Source organism: Sceloporus occidentalis, unplaced genomic scaffold (genome assembly GCF_023333645.1).
Source record: "Sceloporus occidentalis isolate IW3139 unplaced genomic scaffold, rSceOcc1.0.p SCAF_24, whole genome shotgun sequence".
NCBI classification, from domain to species: domain Eukaryota; kingdom Metazoa; phylum Chordata; class Lepidosauria; order Squamata; family Phrynosomatidae; genus Sceloporus; species Sceloporus occidentalis.
The window spans coordinates 3,448,343-3,461,358 of NW_028317004.1; the positions used below are offsets into that span (position 1 = coordinate 3,448,343).

The window sequence follows — 13,016 nt, forward strand, 5'->3', positions numbered from 1 at the left end:
GCCATAAACCATTCCTTCTGAAGATCAGTCCATTTCAAGTTTCCACCTTACGCTTTATTGCTCCACAAGAGCCAACATCTCACCAGTCTCAGCGGCATCATCCCCGTCTTCAACCAGCGTACTCCAGACTCAGGAACGCTGTTGGTTCATCCAGGTGCACAACACCAGGATAATAATGCAAACAAAGATTTCACAATCTCATGCACTAGTCAGTTCTTCACTCTGGCAGTGTGATGGTAGGGACCCAGTCGTTGAGATTACGGCTTTCTTCGCAAAATAGACCAAGTTTTTCCAGTGCAGGATCTTTCCAAGCATCCTCATTGGGATTCTGAGAAGAGAAGAGGAACACGGAGTTCATGAGTACATTGTGCTTATGAGAAAATCAGTTTAGTCACAGCTAAGGGCACACTGCCAAGTAAGCACAGATAAGCAGCAGCAAGACGCTTACCGTAATAAGGACGCAGTGCAGGTCTTTGGGCTCTCCAGAGTCATCTGTGTATCCCAGAATCTGGGCTAGCTTCTCTGTGTCATTGAGCCTCACGATATTGATATCATTTTCACAGCAAAAAGCCTGGATTAAAGTGAAGTGGATCTGCAGGGCAATGTCACCCTCATCGAATTCATCAGCAGCCAAAATGCAGAATGTGACATTATCTGGATCTCTGCAAAAGGAAAAAGATAGTACGTTAGTTCTGATGTCAGGAAACCACAAGTGGGTCTTGTGTGGGAGTTAGCGTGTTACATTATGTGTAAGCATGAGTAATGGGTAGTGTGTGGGATCTATCACATGGGAGTGGGATACTTACACATTCATGACTTTGGCAGACTCGTAGACTCCTACAGTCAGACACTCGTGTCTCTGAGCGGAGAGCAGAAGCTCTTGCAGGGCTTCACCAGCCTTGTGCATCCTTTAAGAAACAAAATAATGCATGCATTTAGCATAAGACGTAACAGATCGTGCAAAACAAGCATATTCTAAAATAGGAGAACTCTGCAAATAGTCTAAGACTAGTAAATCTGAGCGATCAGGCCCACTTATAAAGCAGCATAACCCCTTCATGCACCGCTTTATGCAATATACATATGTACCACCCATGTTAAGTAACGTATAGCTCTACATGCACCCGCTAACCCGGCTCACTGATAGATCTGCAGCCAAGAAACTTTACAATATAAATGATAATTACCTGTCGGTGCTTTCGACAACGGTTTCCTGTCCGTGAAGCTCTTCCAGAGTCATGCTTGTTCAGTATAGTTGGAAATTGCCCAAAGAGATGGAAAAATAGCAGAACGATTGCAAATATCCACAAAGGAGTTCAATGAGCGATTTGCCTTGTAATAATCCCGAGAAGCTGATCGCTGCGAGAGAGAATCCTGAGAAGTGTGAAGATCTGGGAGCCGGCGAGGGTATTTAAAAGGCTCTGTCTGCTGTGGGCGTGCCACTTCAGCTCCTTCTCTGTGATTGGTAGAGCGGGGGAGGTATTGTAATGCTAATATCGCAACAGAACGCTCTGGCTCGTGCCAGAAGGCCACGTGGGGGAGGGGGCTGCAAAAAGGGGACAAGAGTTTGGCCGTGGGGTGGGCGCGCTGGGGGGTTTACAATGACTCAAGTCTCTGTAGCCTTTGTGATGCTGTTACCGGGCAGACTGGAGCCCGAGGATCTGATCTTTACAAGAAAAGGGAGAAGACATCAAACAGAAAACTTTAACATCTGTGTGTGCCCATTGTGCACCCCCCCCTCACACACACAAAAAAACCCCACGATCACGCACGCACTGTGTGTGTTACCTAGGGCTGTGTGCACACTTTGTCTTATTAGTGGGATCTGATAACCTTTATGTGCAGGACATACTATGCGTGAGTGCATCTGCACCTGTTAACCCATCGAGTGCAGGCAGGAGGGTTATAGGGTATTCTCTGATCCCAGAGCAATTAGTGAAATAAACGAGAATTCAATTAGTGTGCAAAATTAAGATTTTGGCAAGAAGCCTTTTTTTATTATTTTTAGTAGTAGTATTATTATTAATGCAGGCACACGTGATCCCCTATAATGGGGGGGGGTTGCATGGAGCAGATTGGGAATGGCACACGCTGCTACTTAGCATTTGTATAGGAGACGCACAATAGGGTAGAGGTCTGGCGTGTGGCAGTTTGGCCAGCAGACAATTGGTCTGCACATACAATCCACCTGCCACTGAAGGGGGGATCTGCTGTGGGGGGGCAGTGAAGCATAAATGGATTTAACAATCTGCTCCAGATAAAAGTTTGTCCATCCCCCCATAGCATGCTTCATTGTATTGAGGGGCTTCCCTGTTCATTTTAACCCTTTTTCTGCACTGCCCAATGAAGCATGCTTTAGGAGTCCCTGGGGTTGCAGCATGCACACTCATCAAATGTATATGCACCAGAAGTGTGCCATCCCTTCCCCTAAAACAGTCCTTAGGGTTTATGTGGAGCTCGATCAAATGATTGAAACCACTTCTCAGATGTGCATTCACAATTCTCTCATTATTGTAGACAGCCAGACACTTGGAATCAGACGAGACTAGACATAGAAGAATGTAAGCGAGCATTAGTGTAAGGTTCTAGTTCTAGACAGAGGTAAGCACTTTAGCAGACAAGCCACACAGTCACCGATTCTTTCATAACAGGGCTGTTTACTGTCTATTAAAACATCCACGTTTTTAAGGTGCAAATTGCATTTTTTTCCTGAAATCACACCCTTTTTTTTTTTACTGGAGTCTGCAGGACATGCATTTCATTTTTTTTTCTTGATGCTCCAGCAGATTAGGGGTTAACCTTATTTACCCTTTGTTCTTTCCTGCACAAAGTCAGTGATAATGTTCTGCAGAAAGGGAACTTTGCTTGGCTGCCAATAATAACTGTTTACTGCTTAGAAAAGTTTTCCTGGTAATACTATTATTCAACCATGTCTGTGCTGGGAATGACGGGCTTCTGATAAACGATCTTTAGCGCCCTCTAGTGTTCAGAGCTGGCCACATACCGCTGACCACAGCTAACCTTGTCCCATATACATAAACACATGCCGCAACTTGTCCTAAATTCCCTTGTAAGAAAGGGAAAAACATTGGACATCCTTAAATAACCTATATACACATTCAGCAAAGCTGATCGGCAAGATCTAAGTTAATAACTGTAGCGATAGATTTTAAGCTGGCAAGAACAGGGCCCTTGTCTCATTCTGTATCAGTTGGTTTTATCCTATTTATATTTTAAATTATCTTTGTTAAGTAGTTTCACCTATCCCGTATTGTAACAACGCTACAGAATCTGCTGGCGATATATACATAACTTTAATGTAAAATGGGTTGTTATGAGCAGAAAGTGACGTTCCTGAGTATTCAGATAACAGACTGGAATGTGGTTTCATTCCAGCATTAGGTATCTCAAAAAATCCAGTCTATTTTTGAGTCTTAGGCTCATGACTCCTTTCCAGGAATCCAATTCACATCCGCTTTTACTTCCAGAAAATGGCATTTTTCCCACTTGGCTTCTCTATTGGCAATAATGGGAAATTAGTCTCTTTTAATTAAATAATGCTTAAGCCTTTATTGCTTTCACAATGACCGGAAAGTCACTCACTCAGATAAAACTACACGTGGCTTTTCGGATACAGTGAATGCCTGGAATATAAAAAAACGATGCAAGGCAGTAGAGGAGGCCTGATGCCTGTATCTCCTAGTAACAATGACAGCATGCATTCCTTTCCTTGCCTTTGGATGGACGATGACAGATGGCTTCCCATTATCTCTAAGCATCAACCTGCAAATCTCTTCTTCGGCCAGCTCTCTTGGGCTGATTTGCAGGGAAGTGACTTGTAAGAAATGGCTTTCTTCCAAATTTATGCAACCATCTGGTCGCACACATTAGTCTGCTGGAGATTAATTAGTGTGCATGTCCTATCAATGTAATCATTTACCGGGATCATTATGATAGTTTATACTATACAGGAACGGCTCCCAGTGTCACTTGCAAGAATTGGCTCATAATAAACATCTATGAGGCCCAAAAACCAGTAATACTAAACATTAATCAATAATGCGTGCTACAAAATACACATTTTCAAAAGAGTAAAATTATTATGTGTATAGTGTATAAATAAAATGGCAGAAATGCTGCAGTCACCATAGCAACCAATGGAATGATATCTCCATTTCTACTTTGCACTACATATTTATGTATAACACCGAGAATACTTATATTCTCCTTCATGTTCAAGCCTGCAAATGTGTGGTATGCTGGAGAGATGCGCCACCTTGTGGATAAACATTGTAAATACAGGTACTGAAAATGTGTACCGTACTTTGTTCATGTTAGAGAATGTAATCTGTATGGGCCTCATACAAAGGGTTACATTGCTTTATTTAAATATATATATTGGTATGTTATTTTCTAAAATAAAAACCATGTAGCATTGTTCACTCTTTTTATTTTTTTTAATTCATTCTTAAATTTTGATAAACTAATTTTAAAATCCCAGTTTTACAGCATTTACAGCATTTCTTTCCAGTTTTAAGTGGACTAAACATGTTATTGCTTTCTGTTTTTTGGTTTTCTTTTTTAAAAATATTTTTTTTGTGTGTTCCTTTTAGTGACCATCCCCCTTTGCATCAGCTATTCAAAGCTGACTCTTAACAATGCGAATCCCCCTCCTCACCACATACAGATCACTACTTTGGTGGTGGGCACAGCTGTTGTCCTTTCTCTGCAAGTTGAACACATGCAAATTTCAATCACATTCTGGACAGAATTTTACCAATACAAAATATCTTAGATCCCCGTGCATTTTTTAGCTGTATATCTGCAGCTGGATCTTCCATCTTTGCTAAGGGTGTACAAGTAATGGGTTTGAAATATACATTTTAGTACACATCACCTCCAAAACCTCATATGTTCCAGTTTGTTCTAAGCGTATTCATCCTTAATACCTTTTTATTTCTATTTTGGACCAACACATGGCTGACGAACGTCACTGTGGACAATGCACATCACATATTAGATTGCATGTTTATTTTGTGTTTTGTCCTTAAGCGTTTTTGTTCTTCAGTGTTTTGACCATCTGGAGCTATAATATGATCCTCATTGTAATGTTCTAACAATACTTCATATATAAACACATACATAACTTATGTCAATATAAATTCAGGGATTTAGGATATTACTAGAGAATTAAAACTTGGCTAACAGTGGCTGGCACACCACACAAACTGGTCTATATTACAGAGAAAGGGTAACCTATCTCACTGGTTTCTCCTAGTGTTGGGTGTTGGACCAAGCTATGTTGACCCCATCTCTCGTTGTCCTGTGGTTATTTAGTACTTTTAAGTCACTTCATGATGACCTGTAATTCTGATCCTTATTTGCCTCATTAAATATGTCTAAATATTCAAGACCATAATTTGATTTAAAAAAAAAAAGAAAAAAAAATACAAATCTTTGCAGGTTGTGCCAAAATAAGAAGCCGCTCTCCTTCCATCCTCCCATATGGCAAGTAGTACCAATATTTTTTTAAATACGGAAATGTATGGGCAGACTCATATTTCAACCCAAATATATTTACTTATTTATTGATTCAAAATAATGTTGGCAAAATCACAGTATACTGAAAAATCATGTAGAGAAGCACAAATTGTCTGTTTTATGTCATAGACGAGCACAGCAGTATCCAGTGATGCAATGACTCAGGTCTGAGTAACGGATTGGGTCACTTTAGTACTTTTGCAACGTTTTATTTCCTGTCATTACAGACACATGGGGTTTTGATTAGCGCGCAATACAAGGTACTTGATGACACTTCATTAGAATGTATATCAGACAGTAATGTGTACCGTTCTTTATGAGTCATCAAAGCCCATCAAAGAATTGTTTAAGGAAAATCCTGCTCCGTTCTCTGGGGATATGAGAACCATCCAGGCTTGTTAAGCTTCCTTACAGTAGCACTGAATACGCAGTGGGGAACACGCAGACACACACGTTGCCTTCCCGCATAATTACATGTCTGAAATTACAGGAAGTAATCTGCGTTTTATCAAGGGAGATGACTTTCCATGAATATTTAAGACCGGAGCACACTGTTCTGGACAGGAATACTTTGGAACCATTCAACGAATGTCTGATAAGTCGTTTACATGAGTAGAATAAGTAATTTTACTAAACTTGTTTAGTAGGAAAACCTTTCTCATTCTGGTTGTTGGGTTATTGTGTTTGATTGGATTGTTCCTTGTATATTGTGTGTGTGCTAATTGGTGAGGCGATGAATTACCAGGATGCCATAATACACACTAATACACCCAAGTGATGTATTCCTTGTTATTTGATCCTGTAGAAAGACCTTTAAATTGTGTTTCTAGACATTGTTTATTGCTTATTGTATTTTAATTTTTTTTTCAGGTTTCGTGCCTGCATTTGAAAACACAAAATGAAACAGCTTAGTGAAAGATGGCACCCACAGCTATTAACTTTTGGGTGTTAGAGGGCTGAGTGACTCAAAGGTGATAAAGGGATTAAAAGGAGTGGAGAAAAGATTGAACATGTCACTCAGCCAAATTGTTTTATGGCGCTAGGGTGACCTCTCTGACCACCATAGTGGCTCACACTCTTTTTACAGGTCTGGTTCCTTCAAACGTATTCAGTATCTGTTGACAAAGGTCTGCTGACTGAAATGTTTGGTATTTTATTTGGGTGTTCCCCTGAGTTTGTCACCGAGACAGAAAGATGATTATGATGTATAGGCTTTTTTTGTATTGGGTTCTGATTCATCATTGTACTTTTTGCCTTTGGTATATCAGTAAAGGTTGTTTTTTTTTCGCTGATAAGGACTGACTCAGAGCGTGGGTGTATGTTTATGAATGTGGACAAGTCAAAGTTATACACCGACCATCATACACTTGTGCATGCTGTCCTTAGGCTGGCCCTGCTTACTGCACAATGAAAAATAACTAGGACCCCAAGAAGGGGAAGCTGGTGGCACCCTGGGTGAGACCTAGGGTAGCACCCAAGGTAAATATGGCACTGTAAGTCTATATATATATATATATATATATATATATATATATGTATTCTTGACACACACAAGTACACACGTTTTGCACTGTGATTTAGCTACTGTGATGCATCTGTGGTTAGGACATTTTGGTACAGTTAAAGGGAATCCAGCTAGATGTAAGTCATCAGTGACAGATATATAATAACAGGTCTGGGATCTGATTGCGTACTAAAGCTTGAGTACTCATGGTTCAAGTCAGCAAATGTAGTGACTGCACACAGGCCATGTTTATCATTCCAAGGACCAGATCTCACCTGGCCAAAACAATCAACTTATTATGTAGAAACCAGTGTTGGGTATATTCATAGGCATGCATTTAAAAGCTATATACCTGCGTGCAATTATTGTACGCAGAGTGTGAGGCCTTGTATGGTTTCTTTGATCTTTTTTAAAGAAAAGATTACCAGTAAATAATTGTGTATATAGGAATACAATGTGATTGTTTTGTTTTGAAGTAGTGAACCGATTCCCTATCAGTTGAAGTAAATAGAGAACCGCTCATGTCTTGAAAGGGCCTGTAACTCTCATTCTATGAACACGTTGGCTAATTTGAAGGTATTACTAACTACAAAGGACACTGTCTTTTGAAGTGTTAAATAATGAATCAGTGTAATAGCTAACACAATCACTGTTTCTACAACACTCATTATAAAAGAAATGGTAAAAGAAACCAAATTACATTAATGGTAATGCATTTTTTCCCCCATCAAAATCTAATGGCTACTAATTACTGTTAAACATGTCTAGTTTCTATAATAAGCAAGCTTTTCAGAGGCCATACATATGTACCTCATGGTATACATGTCACAGGTTGAGAAAATAAGATTTTATTAGGATTTCTGGGCATGCAAAATCTTATAGCAAACAATCATTAACACATGTACCACTTGCACCTCAATATCATGATAATACTCATATAGTGTATATAGAGTTTTATAAATAGGAAGTGTTGCTAGTCCCATAACCAATCTGGTGGTATAGTTAGAAATTTCACAATTAACTATTTGCATACACACTATATACCTTTAAAGCATGTATATATATAAATATATATATATATATATAAATATACAGCAGCACATATACATTACACAGATCAATGTAACACTAATTTGGAGTCTGTTAACTAGAAAATTGTCTACAGACATTTAAATTGAGGTACAGTAGGTATAAATATATTAGCCATAAAAATACGATTTAAATTGAGGTACAGTAGGTATAAATATATTAGCCATAAAAATACGATCTGGGGAAAGAGGTTAGTTTAATATATATATGCATGTCAGGACAAGTTTTTTGTTTTTTTTGGAGCCCGAGGGGCGTGCTCCTGGGTGCCGCAACTGTGCACAAGGCAGCAGAAGCCAGACTACGATACGAAGTTCCCTCACGGAGAACTCGGACAAATTCCACCCCCCCCCCATGGGCTCCCAATCCTCCTCCAGCAAAGTCCAGACTTCACTGCCTCTAAAAAGAAAACAGTGTCCAAAAACGTGGTTACAAAAACGTGTGCCAAAGAGTCGTGGGGGCCAAGCCGTGAATTTCGAAAGCCGTGAATTCAAAAACAGGGAAATTAATAGGCACCCGTGTAAAAAACGATGTGAATTATATAAATTAAAGAAAAATAATTTAAGGACAGGCCATTGCTGGCCTGCCGGATTCAAAAATAAATCATCTTAACCCCAAGACCAGAAGGTACGTGGGGAAAAGGTAGTGCTGGTAGGCCGCCAGTGAGAACGTGCGCTCACCGTGTGCAGTGGCGTGCAATACCACACACGGTGACTCCAGCATTTCTGCCGGGGCAATTCCACCTCAGGCTCCATTGCTTTCCCAACCCTAAGGCCAGAGGACCAGTGTCACCCCCCCCCCACCACAAGGGGAACTACACTTGATCTTAGCCAAAAGGCCGAGAAGCCACTTTTGGCTAAGTCAGGACAAGTTGTGTAAGTTACGGTAGTGCTACATTTAAAAGGTGTTCGTTTCTGGAGAACTGAATGTTGGTGAATGTCTGGTGGTTGTGAGTTCCGGAGATGTGGAGTGAGAAGGCCTTTATTCTAGATGGATTAACATTACATTTTGCTGCCAGTCCATACTGGTGAGAGTGGGAGACATGGGATATGCACATCGCATACATCAACCAGTACACACCAGTGAGAAATCAGTTGTGTGAATGTGTACTTATTCATCAAGTGACTCCCAATAGAACCTGGTGTGTTTGCTGGGATGGGATTCTCTGATAAATTAGGAGGTCCTGATGATTAGATTAAACAGGTGAAACTGGTCTAACAAAAAGTCCTCACTATTTACAAGCAGAGACACATTTTCTTCAAAGGGTGTCCCAAATGTTGTCACCAGGTGACTAGACCCCCTGCCATAGAGTTAAACGCAACCTTCATGTTCTTAAAGTATTGTGAAAACACTGAACTTTTACTGGAAACTCCAGTAGGTAATACAATTAAAGACAACACATGTATACAAACAGCATTAACTGTTTATCCAAGAGGAAGTGGGATTTGAAGAAACAGTAGAATTTAAATTAAACTCCAGCCAACTGAGAACACATATAGATAGATAGATAGATAGATAGATAGATAGATAGATAGAGCCACATCCTGTAAGATTAAGTTCTGGCAGGTAGCCAGAATATGGTGGATGTGTCTTCTGTTCTCCCCATCTTTGAGATCCTCAGGCCACTTACTCTACACATGACCTTTACTATAATCAAACCATACTTGCTCAGACAGTCCCTGACCTTTTATCTCATGCTTTCAAACTCCTAATAAATTACAAACTTGCAAAGGAGGGCCCTCTCATGCATGGGAGATCAGATTGGACCTGTCTGGTGTAACAGCACTCACCAAGAGCACCGACATACAGTGATGTATCCTGGCTGGTTACAGCCATGAAAAATGTAAAGAAGAAGTCTTACAGCTCCACATATTCTACAAGTGTGATTCCGTTTGTAATTGGTTGCATTACAACAATTTTAAAATACTTCTAATTAATTTGTGCTTAGTGTACACTTGGGCTGAAAGTTTTTGCATGCCCAGCCTTACTGCTAGTGAAGTGATCAATAATAAAACCACAGGCCACTATAATATTTTTTCTCTTTTGTTATTTTCTTCCCTGAAAAAAACCCCCATCAGAGCAACATTTTTATCTTTGATTATAACAGAACAATCATGTGTGAGAAATAACTTGCACACTATTATATACAGATTATTTTTAGGTTACTGTTTTGAACAGCGTTGCTATTTTGGGCACTGTTGAGCTATATATAGCTTCTGTATTGTGAAATGATAGCGGCACAATCTATTTTTTATGCCTTGTATCACAGAGGCATCCTTTTAGTGCCCAAGTCACAATTGAAGGGTCATGCTATGCTCCATTTATGCCAAAAAATACCCCGAAACCACAAAACGTATGATACTAAGAAGTCATGAAAATATTTTCTAAAAATGGATCCTGTGGGTTTTTTTTACTGAACAAAGAGCTCATATTTAGCCAGATGAACAGACCATTTTTTTGGTAACAAGAAGTATCATCATATTCATACAATCATTTATGTTTTTTTCTTGTTTATTAACAAGGCAGTATTTAACCCCTTAATGACAATTGCCGGTCCTGGCACGGCACGGAAAAGCATGTGCTTTACGACAATTGACGTGCCAGGACCGGCACGTCTTTAAACGGGTGCAGAAAGCGATCTACTATCGCTTTCTGCACCCAAAAAGCGTTGCTGAATGCCTCGACCTCGAGGCATTCAGCAACGCCGCGATCGGCACGAAGGGGCCATCTCTGGCCCCTCCACGGGGCGTCAACATCCGCCATACTTTGTATGGCGGCGGACGCCCGTTTTAAAAGCGTTTAGGAGGCGATCGACGATCGCCTCCTAAACTTAAATGGTGTCGCTGGAATGCCTCGATCAGGAGGCATCCAGCGACACCAAACACTAACCTTTTGATGGGCTGTGACCGCTCCGGAGAGCGGTCACAGCCGCAGCTGCCGGCAATCTTCGCCATCAAGGAAGATGGCCGCCGTCCTGTAACAGGAACCACAAATTTTAAAAGTTCGCTAGATAGTCCAGACCATCTAGAGAACTTTGGCTCCACTTGCAGGTTGAATACAGGTACTGCATTCACCATGCAAGTCAATGGAGCCCAGCTTTCTAATCACAGTGTGATTAGTAAAAATAAATTAAAAAATAAAATAAAATTAATAATAATTAGAAAAAAATAGTAAAAAAACAGTAAAATGTAAAAATCATTTCCCACTGATGTCACTATCAGGGGAACCTCCAAGTTGAAAAAAAATGTTAAATTTTTTTAAAAAAAAAATTAAAAAAAAAAAAATATATATAAAAAATATATTTTTGTGAGCAAGTCCTAAAATTAGCATATTAGCTTAAAACAATTCTCGCATGGAAAGAGTTAAAATACTGGCATATTAAATGCCCGTGGGGTGTCTACTTTTAAAAAATGTATGATTTGATGGGGTAAATTGAATGGGCCAGGTTCAACAACGTCCCAATTAACACGGGGGGAAGGATGGCCACACATCTAATTTCCAATTAGAAAAATGCACACGTACCAAATGTGGCCTTTTAGTTCCCCCAAAAAATGACACACCCATGCATGTGGGGTATCACTGCACTCAGGAGATGTTGCTGAACACATTATGGGGTGTCGTGTGACAGCGGCATATACCAGGAGCTGTAAATTCATACATAAAGTAGGTGTGTGTGGGAAAAATACACACACAAAAATATTACTGCAAACTTTGAAAAAATGCTGGTGGTAAAATATGTGCATGCAAAGAGTTAAAATACCAGCATTTAAAATACCCTGTGGTGTCTAGTTTTGAAAAATATATGGTTTTGTTGGGCACACTGAAATGGCCTGGCTCAAAGATGTACCAAATAGGGCATGGGCAGTGGATCCCAAATGCCAAAGTTCAACATTGAAAAAAGCGCATGCCCCAAATGTGGCCCTTTTGCCCCAAAACAGCCAGGCAAAATCATTCATGTGAGGTATCGCTGTACTCAGGAGATGTTGCTGAACACATATTGGGGTGTTTTGTGATAGTGACATATACGAGAACATTTTAATTCATACCTGAATTAAAATGTGTGTGGAAAACCAAATGCAAAAAAATGACTACCACAAAGTTTGACAAAGACTGGTGGTAGATATGGTGCATGGAAAGAGTTAAAATACTAGCATTTGAAATACCCTGGGGTGTCTAGTTTTCAAAAATATATGGGTTTATTGGGCACACTGAAATGGCCCGGCTCAAAGATGTACCAAATAGGGCATGGGCAGTGGATCCCCAAATGCCAAAGTTCAACATTGAAAAATGCGCATGCCCCAAATGTGGCCCTTTTGCCCCCAAACAGCCAGGCAAAATCATTCATGTGGGGTATCGCTGCGCTCAGGAGATGTTGCTGAACACATATTGGGGTGTTTTGTGATAGTGACATAAACTAGAACATTTTAATTCATACCTGAAGTAAAATGTGTATGACAAAACAAATGCAAAAAAATGACTACCATAAAGTTTGACAAAGACTGGTGGTAGATATGGTGCATGGAAAGAGTTAAAATACTAGCATTTGGAATACCCTGGGCTGTCTAGTTTTCAAAAATATATGACTTGATGGGGTAAATTGCATTGGCCGGGTTCAAAGATACCCGAAATGGCACATGGGGGGAAGAATTACCAGATTTGGAAAAAATGGCTTTGAAATAGCAAAACGCTACCTGTACTTATTGCCCCATAATGGGTAGAAAAAAGCAAAAAAACATAAAAACATTGGGTATTTCTAAACTCAGGACAAATAGTAGAATCTATTTAGCAGGTTTTTTCATTACCTTTTATAGATGAGTAAAAGATTTTTCAACTAAAAGTTAGAAACAGTCATTTTTTTCTAAATTTTTCACCATATTTTATAATT

General features: G+C 39.8%; 1 protein-coding gene across 1 annotated transcript; it reads right to left on the minus strand.

Annotated features, from left to right (window-relative positions):
- Nucleotides 1–217: 217 nt before the first annotated feature.
- On the minus strand, nt 218–1,240 carry GADD45G (growth arrest and DNA damage inducible gamma). Its single transcript, XM_089485143.1, has 4 exons — nt 1,188–1,240; nt 807–908; nt 449–662; nt 218–328 (listed from the first exon to the last, which is right to left on the minus strand). The coding sequence occupies exons 1-4, from the start codon at nt 1,238–1,240 to the stop codon at nt 218–220; spliced, it is 480 nt and encodes a 159-aa protein (XP_089341269.1).
- Nucleotides 1,241–13,016: the final 11,776 nt, after the last annotated feature.